General features: G+C 46.1%; 1 protein-coding gene across 1 annotated transcript in view; it reads left to right on the forward strand.

Annotated features, from left to right (window-relative positions):
• Gpr143 (G protein-coupled receptor 143) overlaps nucleotides 1-21,355 on the forward strand; it is a 35,495-nt gene extending 14,140 nt beyond the window's left edge. Inside the window, exons 4-9 of the mRNA XM_074062693.1 lie at nucleotides 377-469; nucleotides 2,827-2,936; nucleotides 4,304-4,412; nucleotides 5,483-5,600; nucleotides 7,181-7,424; nucleotides 20,981-21,355. Of these exons, the coding sequence (XP_073918794.1) occupies nucleotides 377-469; nucleotides 2,827-2,936; nucleotides 4,304-4,412; nucleotides 5,483-5,600; nucleotides 7,181-7,424; nucleotides 20,981-21,075 (769 nt within the window). The 3' untranslated portion in view covers nucleotides 21,076-21,355. The remainder of the gene's footprint in view (nucleotides 1-376; nucleotides 470-2,826; nucleotides 2,937-4,303; nucleotides 4,413-5,482; nucleotides 5,601-7,180; nucleotides 7,425-20,980) is intronic.
• Nucleotides 21,356-21,610: the final 255 nt, after the last annotated feature.

Raw genomic sequence — 21,610 nt, forward strand, 5'->3', positions numbered from 1 at the left:
AGACAAATCCATAGACGGAAAGCAGATTAGTGGTTGTCAGGGGCTGAGGGCTGGGGAGTGACCCCTAGGGGTGTAGGTGCGGTAGAAATGTTCTGGAAGTAGATAGTGGTGATGGTTGGACAGCACTGTGAATGTACAAAGTATCTCTGAATTGTCCACTCTTTAATAAATTTTATATTATGTGAAGTTCACTTTAACTAAAAAACAAGACTCCAGTAATAGCCACCCCAGCAACCTAAGGAAACTCTTTGCAGAATGGTTTGGCTCTGACCTTTCGCTGTCCTGGACAGATCATGGATGCTGGTTGGTGGTTTCCATGGGAACGCCTTTGCCCCTCCTCTGAGCCGTGGTCACCCCAGTTCTGTTTCTCTCCTAGCACCATTCTGCTCTATCATATCATGGCCTGGGGCCTGGCTGTGCTGCTCTGCGTGGAGGGCGCCGTCATGCTCTACTACCCTTCTGTGTCCAGGTAAGCCAGGACCCGCAGCCACCCAGGTAGCCCTGTTCCCTGGTCACTGTGTGTTCTCTCGGAGGAGGAACTGAATGGGTGCTTTGGAGCTCAGGCCCTTGTCCCCGTGCCACTCAAGGCCATATTCACAGACCCATCCAGTGAGACCTGCTGTGCTCCTATAGTCCCTTGCCTCCTTGGGATGCCCCCCGCCCCACCTCTGCCTCTCTCTGCGGGTAGGTCCTGAGCAGTGTGTATGCTAACACTAGGTATGCTCGTCTCTGTACAGCAGTAGTGTCCTCACATGCTTGCTTTATTTGCATTTCTAAGTTTCCTCTGGCTGTGGGCTGGGCAGTGGCTCAAGCCATAAGAGCACCTGCCTAACAAGCGTGAGGCCCTGAGTTCAAACCCCAGTGCCACCAAAACAAAACAAAACCCCAAAAGCTTTCTGTGGCTGAGCAGGTGCTTTTAACATTCTACTTTTTTTTTTCTTTACATACTCGTGATTGAACCCAGGGCCATTGAACCTTTGAGCTACACATCCCCAGCCCTGAGTTTAACATTCTCAGAATGAATTTGGGCTGACGTAGCAGAAGCAGAGGGAAGCTCTGGGGAGAGCAGGTTCCATGCCTCCGATTCCGATGCTCACTGCTCTTCCAGCTACTGCACTCTCAGCTGCTCTGAACACAGATGCAGGGAGATGTGGCCTCTGAAACTGTTTCAGCCATGTCTTCAAGTAGACTAGCCCATCAAAGCCAGGTGTGGTGGCCTATGCCTGTAATCCCAGCTACTTGGGCAGCTGAGTTTGTGTCAGCCTGAGCTATATAACGAGACTCAGAGACTCCATTTCAAAAACAAAGAAGAAGGGGACCTGCAGGTGTAGCGCAAAGGTAGAGAGCACTTGCCTAACACTCTTGAGGCCTTAGGTTCCATTCCCATAACCACCAAGAAAAAAACCAATGCAACTATTTGCTAAGCATTAGGGCCTCAAGGCCTCTCCAAGGATGCATGCTCTCAACTTTTAATGGAAAACGAGGAAAGAGATGAAGGTGGACAGTATCTCAATTAGTCGTCCCGGCGTTGGTGCTGCCTCGTCACCATGAATGCTCCAGGGAGCTCTGTGGCAATCCATTGCACAGTCTGCTTTGCTGGGGAATGTAGAAAGGACAACTATCATGTCCCAGCAGTGGTACCAAAATTGGAAAGAGAGTTTCAGTCACTTTGCTCACCTGCAGGACCTGTCCCCTCCTGGCAAAGTTGCATGTGGCAGAGCTCCCAAGTAGTCGAGGTGTTCCCATGGGCTCCAGGAAGCCAGCCTGATTGGTGTCTAAATCTGTAACCATCTCTTAATCTGCACACCCAATGGCCCAGAGCCACTGGCAATCCTCGCGTGCATCCCCACGTTCACTGTCACTTGCTTTCTGTCTTTCCACAGGATTCCCTTCTCTTCTTCTGCTGCTCTTTCTGCCCTGGAGTCCTTCCAGGCCATAGTCTTTGCAGCTGCTAGTGAAAGTACCTATTGGTGCTACAGCAATCTTTGCCATGGCAAGAGGAGATGGGCATTGCATTTTTCCTACCCAATGTTTTGCATTTTCTGCCATTTTTCCCCTTCCGTCTTGACCACTCCATGGATATTAAGAACGCTTTTATTTTTATTCGCTCACCTCTGTGGCCCCAGGGACTTTTCTGCTTCTTTCTTTGGTTGGGCCTGGGCTGTCCTCCATCCCGTTTGCCTTCAATTTTCACCTCCTCTGTGCCATTTTTTCTTCTTTCCTGCATCATGCATGTCTCAGCTGATAGCTCCTACCTTGGTTACAAACACCGTGACCAATGGTGACAAATGATTTCCATGACTCAGCAGTAGAAATCTTTGTCCTTAGACTGTTCATCCCTAACGATGAGAACAAATTTCCTTAAATATGAAGCCCCTGCATTTTAAGTTGCTCAAACACAGAGACTGGATCACATATGTGTTATTACTCAAGGCCATGTAGCAAGTATTCAAAATCCAAGTAGTTCACTGAGTGCCTTTGTCTCTACGTGTGAGGGTTTTTTCTTGAAGAGACCCTGGGCAGGGAATCCACCATCCCAGCATGGCTCTTCCTTCCTTCCTTTTCTCAGAAGGGACCTTTACAAGCTCCTCCCACGTGGAATGTTTTAGAAGTTCCTCCATTCCTGAGACAGAAATGGGGCCCATCTGCCCTTCCTCTGCAATTTATTTCTTGCTCTCAGATGTGAGAAATGAGTCAGATTTCCTTTGGGCAGAGTCAGAAGCAGATTTACGCATTTCCCTCGTTCTCTTATCTCAGCTTCCAGATAAGCAGGCATATTTTAGCCACAGCTTTTCTTCCAAGAATGATTGGATGTTCCTCCCTCAGGTGTGAACGGGGCCTGGACCATGCCATTCCTCACTATGTCACCACATACTTACCATTACTGCTCGTGTTGGTGGCCAATCCCATCCTGTTTCAAAAGACAGTGACTGCAGGTAAATCATGGAGAAGTTCTCTGGATTCTGGGCTCTGACAATAATACACATTGTCCTTCTGGAATGATCCAGGTCAATAGACCTCATTCATCATGCCCCAGAGACATAAGCAGAATACGGTTGGAGAAAGTGAACAGGTTTAATGAGTGGAAATGAGCAAACCTATTTATTAATAGAATGACCCAAGTCCTCTGCTGGCATTAGTCGGCTCAAGTTCAGGACTGGTTGACTCGTCACTTCTGTGCTGGGCTCATCCTGGATCAGCCCGTGGCATGTTTTGGAAGCCCAGAAGGTGGCCTTGGAAATCTGTAGAGTGAGATAGGAGCAGGAGGAGAAGAGAGGGGGATGGCATATGGACTGGGAAGTCCAGTCACTCCCATTATGCTCTTCTCCTAATGCCTCTTCTCAGATGGGCAGGAAACAGGAAGTAGGGCAGAGGAAGTGAACCCATTGCAATGGTAAAAGTGAGATAAGAGGAATGTAGTGAGCAGAGGAAAAGACCTCTGGGTTAGGACTGGGAACCTGCGTCCTGCCGCACAATCTTATCAAGGAAGTGTGACCTGGAGCAGTCCCTTGCTGCCTCAGGCTGTGAACCTCTCAGGGACAGAATATGAGTAAGGACATTAGCTAGGACTTCCACCTTCACAGAAAGGTAGTTTGCGGATCAGCTGTTGGTTACAGAACTTTTTAAAAACTTTGTTTAGAGGATAGGAAATTATTGTGGCTCATTGGACAAGTCGTCTCCTATCTATATTTAAATACAGCACATCAAATAGCAATTTTTTTACAAAATTGTATAAAACTAGTGATTGGATTATATCAAACAAGTGAAAATTGCTTATAAAAACCATTAAAAATAAAAGTGCCACGATGTTAGCAGTGGTTCTTTCTGGGTGGGAGGAGGATGAGCTACTAATTCTCTAAATTTTTTTACATTTTCTAACCTGTCTGTAAACAGAAATGTTAAGTTTTCCAATATCTTAAAGGAGTAACAGTGTATTATTTCATACTACAGAAAAGCCTTTAAAAACAGCAGCTGAAGTAGTAAACTCCAAATAAAAGCGGGAAGTCAGGTCGTAATGTGCTAGTACTAGCTTCTTAGTTGTGGCAAAGGCCTGCGGTTGTGTGCGGTGTTAGCACTGGGGGAAGCTGGGTGGAGGGTCTAGGTTCTCCATGATAAGGAACTCTGAAGTTCAAAGTGACGACTTCAGCTGTACAGCCAGGGGGTGACATGACTCAGGAAGCAGTGAGCTTGCTCTGTGCTCCACTGGCCTTGCTGACGGCGTTCATCGGCTTGGGTTTCCCTCTCTGACACGGGCTCATGTAAGTAACGAACACTGCATGTCCTTCCTCTGTGTCTCTCGCAGTGGCTTCTTTACTAAAAGGAAGAAAAGGCATTTACACGGAGAATGAGAGACGCATGGGTGCCGTGATCAAGACCCGGTTTTTCAAAATAATGCTGGTTTTGATAGCTTGGTAACCTTTCTTCTGTTTCTGTTGTTGTTGTTTGTCATTGCTGCAAACAGCTTGCCCTTTTGCTTTTCCAAGTGTGACCTGGGCGTTCCAAAGGAAAAGATCTGGAAGGGACACCTTTGGGAATGTGGTGAAACAGGGGGACAAGATCAGAACTCCTGCATTTCTGGAAAAGATATTAAATTTACTCAAATTATATTTAAAGCCCTGGAAATAAGAAGTCGGTTTTGAATAAGGAGTTCAGATTTGAAATGTCTCAGCCATACGTGTTCTGTGTTTCATCACACTGCTGGGGTTAACCACAACAAGGGAGTTGGTCATGCTTTTTAAATGCACCCATTTACCTCACTCTTGACCCCAGAATTCCTGTCTGTGCAGGGTCAGGGCATGTCTGCAGTGTAAACACTCAGCCCAAGGAGGGTAGACAACAGGCTGAGCAATTTTTCTCTCCTTGGTTGGCCCACCACTGGTGTCCTGCCCAAATGTTTCTGGCAAACTCTTTGAAAATAGACATGTAACTCATGCAAAACGACTGGCATTGGAACACCCTGTATGGTGGTGAGTCAATACACTGTAGGATAGGGTGGTCCTTCGAGGGCATTGGAGAGACGCAAATTATCTGCCCCTAAAAATATACTCAGCTCACAATTTCAAACTTCACTCACTCACCAAGACTGACATTTAGAAATTCCAACAGAAAATGTCAAAGAAAGAGTTTGGTCTCCATCAAGACCTTAGGTTACTCTTCAGATGAAAAATGAAGAGTAAAATGAATAAAAAATGAACTCTGGCTTTTCTGCTACAAGGCTGGAAGCTTCAGCCTGATGTGGTGGTGAGTGTTGCCATCAGAAGGGCTGGTTGCTCTCTGCACTAGGCTGAGAGACTCCCTTCTCTCACCTTTCTTAAATAAGTCTCACTGTGCTGACTCACTTCCTTACTGCTGAAGTGGCCATCTGTCTTCACAGAGACAGCACTCAGGAGCCATAGGAAAAAAACATCCCCTGGCTCTTAGCATTTAAGATGAATTTCTGTTGTATGTTCTCCTCATCTGAGGGACATTTTCTTTCTAACAGTTGGCTGCCCAATATCATCAATGAAAGCCTTTTATTCTACCTTGAAATGCAACCAGATATCAATGGAGGCTCTTTGAAACGTGTCAGAAATGCAGCCAAGACCACGTGGTTTATTATGGTAGGCCAATCTAGATGTACCATTATGTAAATATTTAATTAGTTGCATGGGTTCTGAGACCATCTGTATCTGGCCTTGTACTACCAAGCTAGTTTCATTCATTGTTGGGTTCGTTATTAAAAGGTGTGGGGCTTTGGGGCATAGCTGAGTGGTAGAGTGCCTGCCTTGCATGTGGGAGGTCCTGGGTTTGAGCCTCGGCATTGCACAAAAAATCAATAAAAAAGGCATAACTCACGTGGCACCAGTGGCTCACTCCTGTATTCCTACTGTGAGAAATACGCTTACCTGTCCAGACTTAAAGAATGGACTCAGAGACACCGTGGAGTACAGTGAAAGTGAGACTTTAATGGTGACCTTGCAAGGTTGGGTGCCTGACGAGCAGAGCCCCTGGAAGCTGTTGCAATAAGCATTATATTATCTAGTGTGCAAGTCCCTCCTCTGGTTCCTCATTGGCTGAATACTATGGGGTTTACATTCTTTTCACAGACATCGCCTAATTCCTATTGGGTTATTTAAAATTTGCCGCTTGGGATTGGTCAGATTCTAGAGGCGGATTTTAGGTGGTTATCTGCCTTTGTGGCAGGAAGGTCTCCCTGTGATATGTGCTTTCTAGCATGTGACACATTCAAGTGCTCTACTACTGGCCTGTGTCTCCAGCTCCTTTCCCCCTTTTTTACTTTATTTTGAGACAGGTTCTGACAAAGTTTCCCAGGCTGACCTCAAACTTTCCATTCTCTTGCCTCAGCCTCCTGAGTAGCAGAGAGTATAGCCGTGAGCTACCACACCAGGCTGATCTTTCATCTTGATGAAATGTCATCTAGAAGTTAAAAATGATGATTATGGAACTTCTGTTATTAAGTGGAAAACATAGCATGTGACATTATATTAATTATTACTACATAAAATGTATATAAAAAGCACTGGGTGGAATTACATGAAATCATAATATGGGGACTCCCCACCCCCCAAGTATCTCCTTTAGATTACAGTTATAACAAAAAGGACAATTAGCATTTATGATGTTTCTGAACTGGGCAAAATCTGATTCACAAAGGCCTTTAAATAAGCCCAATGCTTTGATCACCACGCTTTGGGTTGAAGCTTTGCGTGGTTCTGTTGCTTAGCTCTATGAGTACTTACTACACACAAAGGCAGAAGGATGTTAGCCTTCAGACATTTGAGGAAAGCAAATTCTGTCTTGGCATCCCAGGTGGAAAGCGCAGGAGAGCAGAGCTCCCTGGCAGAGTCAAGAACTTGGCTGGTTCCACGGCCTTTATTACTTTCATCTCCCTTCCCCACTTTCTTTTGCCTTCCCCTTGCTCTTCTCTCCTCCTCATCCCCTTAATGCTCCCCTTCCTTCTCTGTCCTCATCTGCCTTTCCTTCTCCCTTTCACCTGTGTCTTTTCACAGCTGGTCTTTGTGTTGCCCCAAACCACCCACCCACCAGTCAACCTCTTCCAAATAAGGCCAGCCCAGTGGGCACCCAAGTGGAGTTTTCACTGTATTGATGGACTGAAAGCTATAATGTCTGCTGTGCTTCACTGGCCACCATCTGTCCTTTTGCCATCCCTCCCTCCTAGGGGATACTGAATCCAGTCCAAGGATTTCTCTTGTCTCTGGCCTTCTATGGCTGGACAGGATGCAGCCTGGATTTCAACTCTCCCACAATGGTGATCCAGTGGGAATCGATGACAACCTCAGCTGCCGAGGGAGCCTACCAGTCACCTGTGGAGTCCTGTGTGCCCCGTGAAAACCCTGCTTCTAGGAAGGTGGTGCGTGGCGGGGAGCACACCTCCGACGACGCCCTGAGCATGCTGTCTGAAGGTAATGCCCCATTGGCCAGGGCAGGTAGGCTTCGGCACTCCAGAGCTCCGCTGGACCTCTTTCATCAAACATCGAGGTGTAAATGGAAAGTTACAATAGCTAACGTCCACTCTGCTCTTACCTTTCATCACCCACCTCTCCTTTGAATTTGAATTTGAATTTTTTTGGGACAGGATCTCACTACGTATCCAGGCTGACATCGAACTTGCAGTCCTCCTGCCTCCATCTCCCACCTGTGCTGGAATTACAGCTGTGTGCCATCATGCCTGGATCCTTTTAATATTTTAATGGTGCCTTTAATTTAATTATTAAGCACTGTACCCTTGTAGTCATTATAACTGACTCCCAGTTGGGCTGGATGGCTGCGTTAGTGAGCTTTCCATCGTTGCAACAAAATAAGTGAGAAAATCAACTTATAGTAACGAGGAAGGATTTATTCCGGCTCATGGTCTCAGAGGTTTTTGTCTGTGGTCTCTTGGCCCTGTCGCCTTTGGGTCTGTGGTGAGGTAGAACGTTATGGCAGAAGCACATGGAGGAGGAAAGCTGTTTGCCTAATGGCAACCAGGAAGCAAAGGGAGAGACAGGAAGGGGCTGGAGTCCCACAGTGCCCTTCAAGGGCACACCCCCTAATGACCTGACTTCCTCCCACTAGGCCTCACCTCTTAAAGGTTCCACCCTCCCCGCAAAAGTACCACCAGATGGTGACCAAGCCTTTAGCAGATGAGCCGGGTGGTGGTGGGGGAGGGGTATTCCAGATCAAAACTACAACCAATGGCAATTTGAATATATGATAACTTGCCTCTTTAAACTCTGTTACATTTTCTCTGAATCAGTGAATGCTTATGGTGTGACCTCCTTAGAGCACAGACACAATTTAATTCATGCAGCTCACTTGGGGTGTGTAAGGTGCAAAGCCCATGAGCCAAGACCGGCTCTCCTAAGCTACCCCCCTCATGTAGACACTCGTGCTGTGCTGTTCAAACTGTGCTCTACTGTTCCTTCAGGTGTCTAGGGAATGATTTAAATCCATCCCAAAATTCCTATGGAAATATGCGATAAAATTATGCATACTCGAATGTGTTGACTACCCACTTTCAACCCACGAGTCTTTTAACTTGATTAGCTCTTTTGTTTGTTTATTTTGTTGGCTTGGGACAGTGTCTTGCTATGTAACCCAGGTTGGCCTTGAACTTGTGATCCTCCTACCTTACCCTCTCCAGTGCTGGGCTATCAGGTGTGCACTACCGTGCCTGGCAAGGGTAGCTCATTTTTGGTGTGGAGCTCAGAATAATGCTCTACCATCTTTTTTAATGGACGGCTATCCCGAGATGGCAAGAATTACTTAAAAGCTACTTTGGGTTCACCTCTTGAGCCATTGAAAACTAGATTTCCTTAATATGGTACCATCAAATCAAAACAAGAGAAAAAACTTAGACGTTCAGTTGGTAGAAGAGTCTAACTTTCATCTCAGAGTCTGCTTTAAGCATCCTGTGTAGACTAAAGTACTCTTCTAGTTATATTTGGTTACAACACTTATTTTTGTTCATACACTCCTGGCTTAGAGTTCTTTGTAAGGCTTTGTTTTAGTTAAGTCTTTGCGTGAAGGAAAGAAGTTTGAAAATCACTACAGTGACATCCGTGGCATTTTAACTGAACTAATGACTTGGAATGCACTAGCAAATGATTCCTTTGTGGAGGTTTTCGTGGCTGGAGTTTTATGGGAGCCCACTGGATATCTAAGGAGGGTCTTTTCCAACACTCAGAGACATCAGCCACTCTGTCTATCTTCAGCTGGGCCTTGGATTAGGTAGAACTGGACCTGAGTTCACTGTTAAATTCCTTATCACCTACGGTCTCCTCCCCCAGGGCACTGCTCCTTATTCTTGGCGCATTGGCATTTAGGGCTGGATGACTCTTTGTCCTGGGTGCTGTCCTAAGTATGCGTTGTAGGACATTTAGCAGCTTCCTTGGCCTCTGCTCACTGGCTGCCAGCAGTGCCCTCCCCAAGTTGTGACAATCACTTCTTTTTCTAGACACCAGACACTTACAAATATCTGCTGGGTGGCAGAGTGTCTCTAAGTTCAGAGGCTCTCTCTCTCAGTATACTTAGCCTTTCCAAAAGCGTGGATCCAAAAATTTGCTTTACAGAACATGTTATCTGAGCTAAATGCAGTCACATACACACACACACACACACACACACACACACACGAACATGCACACACAACCAAAGACAGACAACACACAGTCTAAACTACTTTGGTTTACACCAAAATAAGGTTGGAATTTGAAGCAGAAGTATTTTGCAGAAAGATGTGTGGAAATGGCTAAGAGATTTCTATTTTTCCCCATTCCTACTAGTCTAATATATTAAAGGAAGGTTCATTTTCAGGGGACAATCATGGTTTAAGAACAAAAGGATTGATTCCTTGAGACAGTACCGTCTAGAAATTTAAAAGAAAACAGAGAAGTAGTTCTGGGTGAAGCTACAGAACAGAGAGAAACCATGTGTGTACAGACTTTCCTTTTCTTCTTCTGCAGTGCTGGTGGTGGAACCCAGGGCCTCGCGCATGCTAGTCGAGCACCTACCACCAAGTCACATCCCAGTCCCCTCTTTTGCTTTTAAGAGAATTGAGATAGGGCTTTCAGAGATTTGTGAAAAATTAAGGCAGACATTGATTCCTTGTTGTCTCTTTGTTAACATGGCACTTTTTTCTTTGGTTCTTTTTTTGGAGGCAGGGTTGCACTATGTAGCCCAGGCTAGCCTGGAACTAATGATCCTCCTGACTCTGCCTCCTGAATGCCAGAATTATAAGTGTATGTCACAGGACCCATCTCTATTCTTTAAAAAAAAAAAAAAAACCCACTACTGATGGCTGTCCCAGAACTCCACCAGGCTTTGCATTAGGAGCGGTGTGAGATATATGTGCCAGAGAATATAACTTTGCTCTTAACAATCTCACACTCTAATTGGGCAAATTCAAAATATTTTTGAAAAATAATTATTCCATTCTAATAATAGAATAACCAATGGAAATACTGGTTTGAGAAATGCTTGGAAGAAGAGAAAGCAAGTAACAAAAATCTTTTGAGAAAAACAGAATACAACCAGTATTTTTAGTTTTGGAAAGAATTTTGGTAAAAATGGCAGCCGTCAAACTGGAGGCATAGCTCAGTTGTAAAGCACTTGCCTACCATGAGCAAGGTCCTGGTTCCATCCCCAGCACTTCAGGAAAGAAATTTAATTAATAGAATTAAAAGGAAAAAAAGAAACAAAAAAGGAGCTGTCAATTTCAAAGCCACAGTGGTGTGTCATTAGCTAATGTCTGTTAGGTCAGGTTTTTTTTGAGGAAATTTTGAAACACAGAACAAAGTTGCAAAATTATCAACAATTTTCTACAAAACTACAAAGTAGAGGTGCTTCACAGGTGACAATAAGGATCTTCCAATGCAAACTTATGTCACCTGGGAATATTGATATTAAAACTGCCCCTAAGATACAGTCACCACTGTCTTGTGTGGTGACCCTCTACAGGAATTTGCATATGTGACTCTAAAAAGAAGGATGAGGGCTTTTATTCAGAAATTAAATCATTTAAGTGCTTCCCTGCTTATGACACTTCAGCAAATTTATAGACCTATCATCATCCTTGTATTCTCTGGCAATGTGCTAGTCACTTTGAGTCACTGTGACAAAATACCTGACAAAAACAACTTAAAGAGGAGAGGTTCCTTTTGGCTCAGGGTTTTAAAGATTTCAGTCTGTGGTCACTTGGTGCCATCCCTGCAGGCCTGTGGTAAGGCACAACGTCACGGCAGGGAGCGTGGTGGAGCAGAGCTGCTCACCACATGGCAGTGAGGAAGCACAGACAGACAGTCAGACAGAAGAAGGGGCTAGGGACAAGATCTACCCTTCAAAGGCACCCTCAGCCACCTGCTTCTTCCAAGCAGGCCTCACCTTCCACAATTTCTGCCACCTCCCGATAATAATGCCATCAAATCATGTCACTCCACTGATGATGTCAGAGCCTTCATGACCCGCTCACATGATGCAGAGTCTGTCCCTGAACGTTGTGTTGGGGACCAAGCCTTTAACACGTGAGCCTTTGGGGAACACTTCATAGCTAAACCATAACAAGTGACATTCTGAGGATTCATCTTAACTCTTCCTGGGTCAATGTGCCTCTGAGGCCACTTGTCAGTCCCCTGAGAGTGTGCTTCCTTCTCTGTCAGTGGTGGGAAGCTCAAATGTGATTCTGGTTTTCTTACCAGATGCCAACTCACAGGAATAGTCTGAGTTTGCCTCCCTCCCTGCCTGTGGGCCCAGGCCAACTGGTGTGGAAAGCTAGGCTACACGATGCTAGTTCTATGGCCGAAGACAACTAAAACTCCTTACCAAAGTTTTTCTGTTGACCCAACCTGGACAATGGTTCCTAAGCAGGTACAGAGAAAACTTAGGCTTGGGTTAAGATAGGCTTCTCCCTTCCCATCTGTTGAGATGAAGCTTGGTTTATTTCTCCCAGCCATGAGAGTGTACTACAGTAGTCTTACCCAATTCCAGTAGGCTCAGTCTTGTCAAATATCTGACATGCTTAGCACTTCCTAGGCAAGTTAGACAAGCTAACTGAATTTGATCCTAATATTCCTTGAGTTTTATATGGCCAGCATCATTTTATCTAGGACGAGTGAGTGTTCCTGAGAAGTAGAATCTATTAAACTCGCAAATAAGTACGGACAATTCTACTTTTTAAGTTTAACAATATCGGTGCAGTGTTAAAGGAACCACTTGGGGTTTGGAGCACTGGGACTTTCTGGAGGGTCCCCAGGACAGAGCAGCACGGGAGAGGCGAGGAGAATAATGCAGAGGGGGAAGCAGCTCTGTGCAATCGCAGAGGGGGATAGCTGGAGCTGGAATGGCAGGAGGGGTTGCTGGACTCTGGAGATGCAGGTGTGGGCCACATGAGGGGCTTTTACTGGTTTTGCTGAGGAGTTGGGGCTTTGTTCGGTGGCCAATAAAAGGCCAGTTAAGTAAAGAGCGCCCCTGTCATTGGCTTGTAGGACCAGCCAGGGCATCGCTGCAGGAGAACTGGCTTAATGTCTGGCGTTTTGTGACTGTGGCTACAGTTTCCACGGAGGGGATGTGTGTGCAGCCCACGTTAGAGGACGTGGACAGTGGTGGGGCAAACTTAGTTCTGTACCTGCCTCCATTGTTTCTTCACTGAACCATCTCTGTTTATCAAGTCGTGTGTGTGTGTGTGTGTGTGTGTGTGAGAAATCTGAAGAAAGTCATTATTAGACAAGGATTGTGTGTCTCTAGCCTCACCTCACGCTTCAAGTGTCAGCACATAACTTGGGTCACAGTATATTCTGAGGAGCCTGGGAAGGATGTCAGGATGGGACCAGCCCAAGGTGGCATGTACTCAGTGGAGGCCAGGTGGGAGGGGGTTGGCAGTGTGGGCCTTTGCTGAGAGGTAGGAGTGTGTCTTCAGACAAGTCTAATTGCAGGATCTCCTTAGATCCTAGTGGGGAGCTTCTTAGGGAGAGGAGGGGTTCTAGTCAGAATGGAACACAGCACACAGAGGCGTGGAGGTGTCTGCTTGCAGTCCCAGCCACTGGGGAGGCTGAGGCAGGAGAATGGCTTGAGCCCAGGAGTTCCTTTCCAGCCTGGGCAACATCTGAGACCCTGTGTCTTTTTTTGTCTTTTTTAATGATTGACCAAGTATAAGTCATCATAGTAGAACATGGTAAAAAATGTTACTTTATCCATAGATAGGTTCCTAAGTCATGTAAAGAGAGATTAAAAGTCTGCTTTATTTTTCTGTGGAATCAAGCACTAGCTTACTAGTTAGAGCTGGAATTTTTCTTGTGTCACTTCCCAATGTCAGCACAGTTAGCATCACCTTATCAATAATCAAATCATAAACCAGGGTGCAGTGGTCACACCGGGTAGGGTAGCAGGAAGCTTTCATTTGACTGCTTTAGCCAAATAAGAAAGAACTGAGAGGCTCCTGCTGCCCCGCAAAGAAATTAACAGACTCCAGCTTTTTCTCTTCTTCTTCTTCTTTTTTTTTTGTGATACTGGGGTTTGAACTCAGGGCCTCACACTTGCTAGACAGGCACTCTACCACTTGAGCCACTCTGCCAGCCCTTTTCGTGCTGGGTATTTTCGAGATAGTGTCTTGAACTATTTGCCTGGGCTGGCTTTGAACTTCAAGCCTCTTGTTCTCTGCCTTCTGGGGAGCTAGGATTACAGGCGTGAGCCCCTGACGTCCAGCTCAGACCCCAACTTTTTGCTGTAACTCTAAGTGGGCATCTTGACCAAAAGACCCTGTCTCCATCAAAACTGCAGATTGAGCTGTGTTGAGTTTCTCAGTAGGCGTGGCCTCAGCCAAACCAGCACACGCCAACCCCATTTCACAGTGGGAGCCAGAAAAAGTGGCTTGGGGCAGCACCAGTTCCCATGTCCCCATCTTCCCCACAATTCTGTTTTGCCCCATAATTCTCAGTTCTTCCTCAATTCCCCTCTTTTCCCATAATTCATCCCATTTCCTCATGGTCCTTTGTTTCTCCCACAACTGTTTTACCCACAATACCTCGTGTCGCACACAATTCCTTGTTTCTCGCACAGTCCCCATCTTTGCCACACTTCTTTTTGTTTGAAATGATCTTCAGATATTCCGAACCCGACATGCAATATTGTGCAACATCTTTCTCCTTGGTTCTTTGCTGGCCCCAGTGCTGCCAGTCCTCCCAGTCACTCCACTGGCTGGACTTCAGCGGTGGTGCGTGGAGTGGGGTTTGGGCAATGGAGATGCAGACAGTAGTCAGTAGCTGGGGCAGGGAAGCTACTGGTGACATTCTTTCGGGCCATCCTAATAACATTCTCGGTCGTGATGTGGTTAATCGTCCTCCTCCAAGAAGTCCTTGGGCTGCAGCTACGAGGTCACAGGGTCCCCAGCCACTTCCCTGGGGCTGCAACTACAGGGTAAGGAGCAGGAGACCATCTTTCCCACAATTCCTTGCTTTCCCACGCTTCTCATCTTTCCCATAATTCTCTTCTGTCCCACACTCCTTATCTTCCCTATGATTCTCTGTTCTGACCCACAATTCCTTGTTTCTCCTTCAATTCCAGTTTTCCCCCATAATTCATTCAATATCCCAAGATCCTTTGTCTCTCCCACAATTCCATTTCTACTAACAATACCATGTGTCTCCCACAATTCCTTGTCTCTCCCACAACCTGGCTTTTCCCCACAATTCAGTTTTCCCCCACAATTTTTCATTTATCCTACAATCCCTGGTTTCCCCATAACTGATTTAATTCTCCATGAACCTTTGTTTCTCTCACAATTAGTTCTACTCACAATACCTTATGTCTCCCACAATTCTTCATTTCTCCCACAATCCCCTTTTCCCATAATTCATCTCAATTTTTGATTATCCTTTGTTTGTCCCACAACTCTTTTTTTTTCTTTCACGGTACTCATCTTTCCCACAATTCTGTTCTCTCCCACAGACAGAACAATTCCCATCTTCCTCTCAATATGCTGTTCTGTCCCACAATTCCTTACTTCTCCCAAATCCCAGTTTCCCCATAATTCATATTTCCCCATAGTCCTTTGTTGATCCCACAGTTCTTTTACTACCCACAATATCTTGTACTCTCACAATTCATGTCTTTCCCACAATTCTGTTCTTTCATAATTCCTCATTTCCCAGTTCCTGATTTTCTCAATACGTCATAATCTCCCATCATCCTTTGTTGCTCCCACAATTCCTTTACTAACTACACTTTGTGTCTCCCACAATTCATTGCTACTCCCACAATGCCTGCCTTTCCCACAATTCTGTTCCCTCCCATAATTCCTCATTTCACACACAATCCCCATTTTCCCATAATTCATTCCAATCCCCCATCATCCTTTGTTGCTCCCAGAATTCCCTCTTTTCCCACAGTCCCTTTTATTTCCCACAATTAGTTGTTTCTCCCACAACCCTCTTTCCCCCAATTTGTTTTCTCCCCAAATTCCTCATTTCTCTCACAATTCTTGTTTTTCCTAAAATTCATCCGAATCACCGTGATCCTTTGTTGCTCCTATTTCTATACTACTCACAAAACCTTGCAGCTCTCACAAGTCCTCATTTCTGCCACACTCCCTGCCTTCCCATAATTCTGTTCCCTCCCACAATTCTTCATTTCTCCCACAGTCCTTTTCCCCATGATCCTTTGTGGCTCCCACAATTCTAATTTTACCCACCATACCTTGTGTTTCCTGCAACGCATCATTTCTCTCACAATCCCTGCCTTTCCCACAATTCTTTTCTCTCCCATAATTCCTCATTTTTCCCACAATACTGAATTTTCCCAAAATACATCATAATCTCCCATGATCTTTTGTTGCTCCCACAATTCCTTTACTACCCACAATACTTTGTATCTCCCACAATTACTTGTTTCTTCCACAATTCCCTCTCCCATATTATCTCTCCCCTAATCACTCATTTCTTTCATAATTCCCAATTTCTCATCTTTCATCCCAGTCCCCCATCATTCTTTATTGCTCCTAGAATTCTTACTTTACCCACTATACCTTATGTCTCCCACAATTAGCTGTTTCTACCACAATCCCCTCTTCCACAGTTCTGTTCTCTCCTATAATTCCTCCTTTCTCCCACAATCCCTGTTTTTCCCATAATTCATCATAATTCCATAATTGTTGCTCCCACAATTTTGTTACTACCCATAATACCTTGCATCTCCCATGACTAATCATTTCTCCCGGAATCCCTGCCTTTCCCACAATTCTATTATCCCCATATTTCCTCATTTCTACCACAATCCTACTTTTCCCCATAATCCACCCAAATGCCCCATGGTTATTTGTGCTCCCACAATTCTGTTTTACTCACAAAATTTTTTCCCAAAATTCCTTGTTTCTCCCAAAGTTCCAGTTTGTCCCATAATTCATTTCATTCCCCCATGATACTTTGTTCTATAATTCTGTTTTATGCACAGTACCTTATGTTTTCCACCATACAATGTGTCTCCCACAGTTCCTTTTCCTCCCATAATGCCTACACTTCCCACAATTCTGTTACCTCTAACAATCCCTCATTCCACCCTCAATTATCATCTTTGTCCTAATTTTCTGTTGTTCCCACAGTTCCTCATTTCACCTTAATTCCAGTTTTTCCTATTCATCCCATTCCCTCATCAACCTTTGTTTCTCCCACAATTCTCCTTTACCCTCAATACCTTTCATTTTCTACAGTTCCCACCTTTCTCACAATCTGCTCACTCCCACAATTTCTCATTTTTCCCACAGTCCCCATTTTTCCCATAAACTCATCCTCCCATGATCCTTTGTTTCTCTCACAATTCTATTAGATTTGCAATACCTGTGTCTCCCACAGTTCCTTGTTTCTTCCACAGTGCTCATCTTTCCCATATTTCTCTTCTCTCCCACAATTCTTTGTTTCTCCCATAATCCCCATTTCCCCCATAATTCTGTCTTGTCCCACAATACTGCATTTCCCTACAATCTTCATTTTCCCCATAATTCCTTCTACTTCCTCTATGAACCTTTGCTTCTCCCACAACTCTGTTTTAACCACAATACCTGTGTTTCTCACCATCTCCATCTTTCCTGCAATTCTGTTCTCTTCTACAACTCCTTGTTTCTCCCATAATCCCTGCCTTTCCCATATCTGTCTGTTCTGTTTCACAATATCATGTCTTTCACATTGCCTCTCTCCCACAATGGTTTATTTCCCCCACAATTCTCTACTCTTCATTTGTTTTCACACACTCTTCCCTTTTCTTCTATATCTGTTCCCTACCATGTTGTCTCTTCTGTAATCCCATTTCTCCTACAGTTCTTCATTCTCCACCATAATTCCTCCTCTCTCACAGTTCTCCATTCTTTCCCACAATTCCCCTTCTTTCCAACAGCTCTTCATTCTCCACCATAATACTGTCTCACAACTGTTTCATTCCCATACTACCTCCTGTCTCCCACAAGTCATTCCCACAATTTTCTGTATCATCCCATTCCTCCTTTCCACACAACTCCTTGTCCTCCACACTCTTCACTCTCTGCCCTCTCATAAACCTGCAATCTCTCCTCTATAATTCTGTTTCTTTCTACCTCATTCCCTCTCTCCACACTGTCTTCCTAGTCTCCCCAGAATACTTATTTCCCCACTCTTCTATTCTGTCCTACTGCTCCCTGTCTTCCACAGTTCCTGTGTTTCCCACCATTGCTTGTGTTACCACAAGTCCTTCTCAGGATTATCTTCGAGGGTCAGCCCTCTTTTTGGCATAGGGTGAACCATGTTTCAAACAGGAGAATTTAGGGAGCTTAGAGGCTACCTTGAAGAGCATCTCTTTTCACTGCTTCTGAAAGACATCGTGTTGGGCTGGTGGAGTGGCTTAAGTGGTATAGTGCCTGGCTAGCAAGAGTAGGCCCTGAGTTCAAACCCCACTGAGTACTGCCAAAAAAACACATCATATTAACATGGTCTTCTCTCCTCCATTAGCTGCAATTTTTTTCTCTTAAGCTATAGGCCAACTGTGCCCCTCACTACTTACTCATAGGCTCCTTACCCAGCACCACGCATATGCATATTTCTGCGGGAGTCTATGCAGTGCCCTGAGACCATGCTCAATAACTAAACAATATGCCACTGCTCCACACAGACAGCCCTAGTCTCATGGGTCTCCTGGGCTTGGGAGATCAGCCTTTCCCTTCTTAGTAATGTGCTGTCACTTCACCAAGCCCTGAAAGCAACACATGGTATCTCCCTTGGTTGTAATCGCCAGGGGAGTGTCAGGGAGAACTACCCCAGGGCCTTGGGCTCTGCCAGGCTGGCCAGCTCAGACTGAACACCTTGGAGTGGAGCTGGGCCCAGGTGCTACATGTTTTCTGTGGCTCAGACACTGAAATGTTTGCTGGTTGGGGTTTCAGTGCTGAAAAATGAAGGCAGAGGAGACCTACAATGTGCATCCATGCCTCACGTCTAAGTGGGACTGGCTCTTTGGCATCACAGGGTCACTGGCCCAGCATTTCCTGTTAAGTGTTGACAGACTTTGCACCAATAGGGAGTTAGTCACCACCCCCAACAGCCTTGTTGACCTGCATATTTGCTCTCCTGGGGACCTCTAAGACTGAAAGAGAAAACCATGGCAATCCAGGCCTGCTGCAAAGCTCACCGCCTGCCAGCTCCTGTCCAAGTCAGGACAGAGAGAGCTGTGCACAGCACAGGCGACAGGGTGCCTGCAGTGTTTGCTTCAAGGAGGTTGTTATGCATCCATATTCTTCTCCTCACATTCCCAGGGCAGGGATGACTCTTCAGAGCCACGGGACCCAGAGCTTGTCCTGAAGTGTGAGGTCATGGTGGAGCATCCTCCGCCCAGGACTTGATCACAAGCCACCACGTGACACCAGCCAAGTCTTGTTGAAAAGAACCACAGAAATCCCACAAAAGTTCCCTTGGGCCTAGGATGTGTCAGAAACAGTCCTGACTCTGAGAATCAGTCTTTTGGAAGTACCACCAGCCCCTCAGCATCAGTGCTCTTCCGGAAACGGAAGTGTTTTTTAGATGTCTTCCCAGATGGTGCCTAGTCACTGTGACCAAAAGGTCTTCTCTCATCCTTGTGGCCTCCAAACTCTCCTCATGGCCTAGCTGTAGGTCCACAGCTACATTACTACTCCTTTCTCCCATTCTCTAGACTCTATTCCTTCTCTTCCTGGACATCATACTGGGCCTGACTTCCACAGATCTTCGTTCTTACAGACTCACCTTCATCCAGCAAGGAGGAGGGTCTGGGTGTGTTGTCCCCACAGTTCACTGTGGCATTTTCTCTATATGAGAGGAACATTGTAGCATTGTCCTTGTCTTCTTTAAAAACTGTGCTTATTTCTGCCCTTCTTCACAGTGACCAGTCTTAATTACTGTAACAATGTATTAATGCTATGTCTGACAATGTCAAAGTACATACCTATGTACATCTATCCATTTGCCATATTTATTGAGCACCTTGTAAGTGCCACTGTTGTTTGAGGCATTTGAGTTACTATGACCACTAAGAGAAAAATTTCCTGTCTACCAAGATACTCCATGCTGGTGGCAGAAAAGGAAAAATCACAAGTAGTTATATAAAACTCCATCCATGTAGTGGGAAGCACTAGGACGAACAACTAATCAGGAGGATATGTGGCAGAGTGTTTTAGAAAGGGTGATCCAAAAGTGTCTGAGGATGAGGCTACAACTGAAGCAAGAGGTCAATAAAGTGTAGAAGTGAGTCATGAGAAATTCCAGAAAAGAGGTTTAGAGATAGTAAAAGAGGTGTGTGAAGTCCCTGGGGCAGGAGTGTATGTGAGAGAGTGATCACTGTGCCTGAGGATGGTGCCTGAGGGTGGTAGGTAAAGAGAGAGGGACTTAAGAAGAGGCTCCAAGGTGCATTGGTGATGGTAGAGTGGCAGGGGGGATGAGAGGCTGCTTTGAAGAGCAGTTACTTGCCACATTCACAGTTGAAAGGCTGCCTTTCCTTGTGGTGTCCATATCTATATTCTCCACCCACAGTCCACAACCTGGCTTAGAACAGGTGCTCCTGGCTATTTACAAGATGAAAGAATTATTCTGTCATTTGTTCCAAAGGATCTCACTGCCCTGAAGGAAGGTGCGACAGTGAAGTGATTCAACAGATCTCTGCGATAATCACTCTTTTGATGACAATGACGTGTTTCCTTTTGCTGATTGTTGCTCACCTCCCTCCTCCCCCTCGCTGTTCTGTATCTGCTTTTTGAAAACTGTCTCATATTCTGGGTGGAGATGATTAGTAAAGAAAGGGCAGGACCACAAAAGAATGATGATAAAGTGAAAAGGAAGCCGGAAAGAATCAGCCTCCACAGTTACTTAGAATGGGTGCTAGGAGGCTGGAGGTGTAGCTCAAGTGGTAGAGTGCCTGCCTAGCAAGCACAAGGCCCTGAGTTCAAATCCTGCAGCTTCTCACAAAGGAGGGGCTGCTGAACAGCACTGGCCTTATTGGACATCACATTCACTTAATCACCCCGTGCATGAGCAGAACAGAGAAGCACGGCTTGACCAATGTTTGTGCCGTTGAGCATGGGGCCCTGATGTGCATTCTGACTCCCACTCTTTAAAGATGGGTGAGCTTCCTGTGGTCAGAGCTGGGTGCTGGAGGAGGAGAGCTTTGTGTTGAAAGTTGTCACAAAGACGTTTTGGAACTTTGCAGGGTGGGCACAGCCTAGTTGATTGCAGGCAGCTGCAGGGTTCCCGAGCTCCCGAGGCCTGGCTTAGAACCACCTTAAGCGTGAGCCATGGCTGCTTCCTGGGGCAGCCAGCGATGGCTCCATCCTCTGTCCCCTGTCCTCTGGAATGATCGGGTAAGCGGAGGTGACCAGGAACGCACGAGGCGTCGGGCAAAGTTTGTGAAAAACTCGGACCGTTGCTGAGTAGGGACAGCGTCTTCAGAGCTGAGACGAGCGTTCCAGGGCCCAGGCTCCATCACTGTCCTCTCTTCTCCTCCCCAGGCTCCGATGCCAGCACAGTGGAAATCCACACCGCAAGCGGGTCCCGCAACGAGCGCGAAGCCCCCGGTGCGCCGCAGGCCCAGGGAGACCTGTGAGGGGACACATGGGTCCCCACTGCACAGTCATCACTCCCTCTGTGATTGCCTCGCCTTCCTTCCCGCACCCACAGCCTGGCTCTCACCCCGTAGGAGCCTTCTCCCTGGGGACCCCGTGCCAGGACAGGGGACCCACAAGCCTGTGCCTGGGCAGGAAGAAGTCCTTCTAGGCCACTCAGCCGCCCCTCTGGACTTAGTCGCCACTAGCTTTTCTGAGGCTGGTTGTCCCGCGTCCTCAGGACGGTAGCTAAAAAGAATAAAGTCACAGCGACTGACCCCAGCCTGACCTGGATCCTGTGCAAACACCTGAGGCGGCGCTGTGCCCAAAGGCAGCGGGTAGAGGCCTAGCGGGACAGGTGGGGAGTGGGGCACCATGGAGCCGCATGAGTGCCATCCTTAAACTTAGGCACACAGCCACCTGTTTATCTAGCTCATCTGTCTGTCTGTCCCCCATCTATGTCTATCGTTCTATCTTCTGGATTTGTACTTTGGAGTCACAGAGCTGCAGGTGGCTTCTGGGCACGCTGTGCCCTGG

The sequence above is a fragment of the Castor canadensis genome, chromosome X, assembly GCF_047511655.1.
Source record: "Castor canadensis chromosome X, mCasCan1.hap1v2, whole genome shotgun sequence".
Lineage (NCBI taxonomy): Eukaryota > Metazoa > Chordata > Mammalia > Rodentia > Castoridae > Castor > Castor canadensis.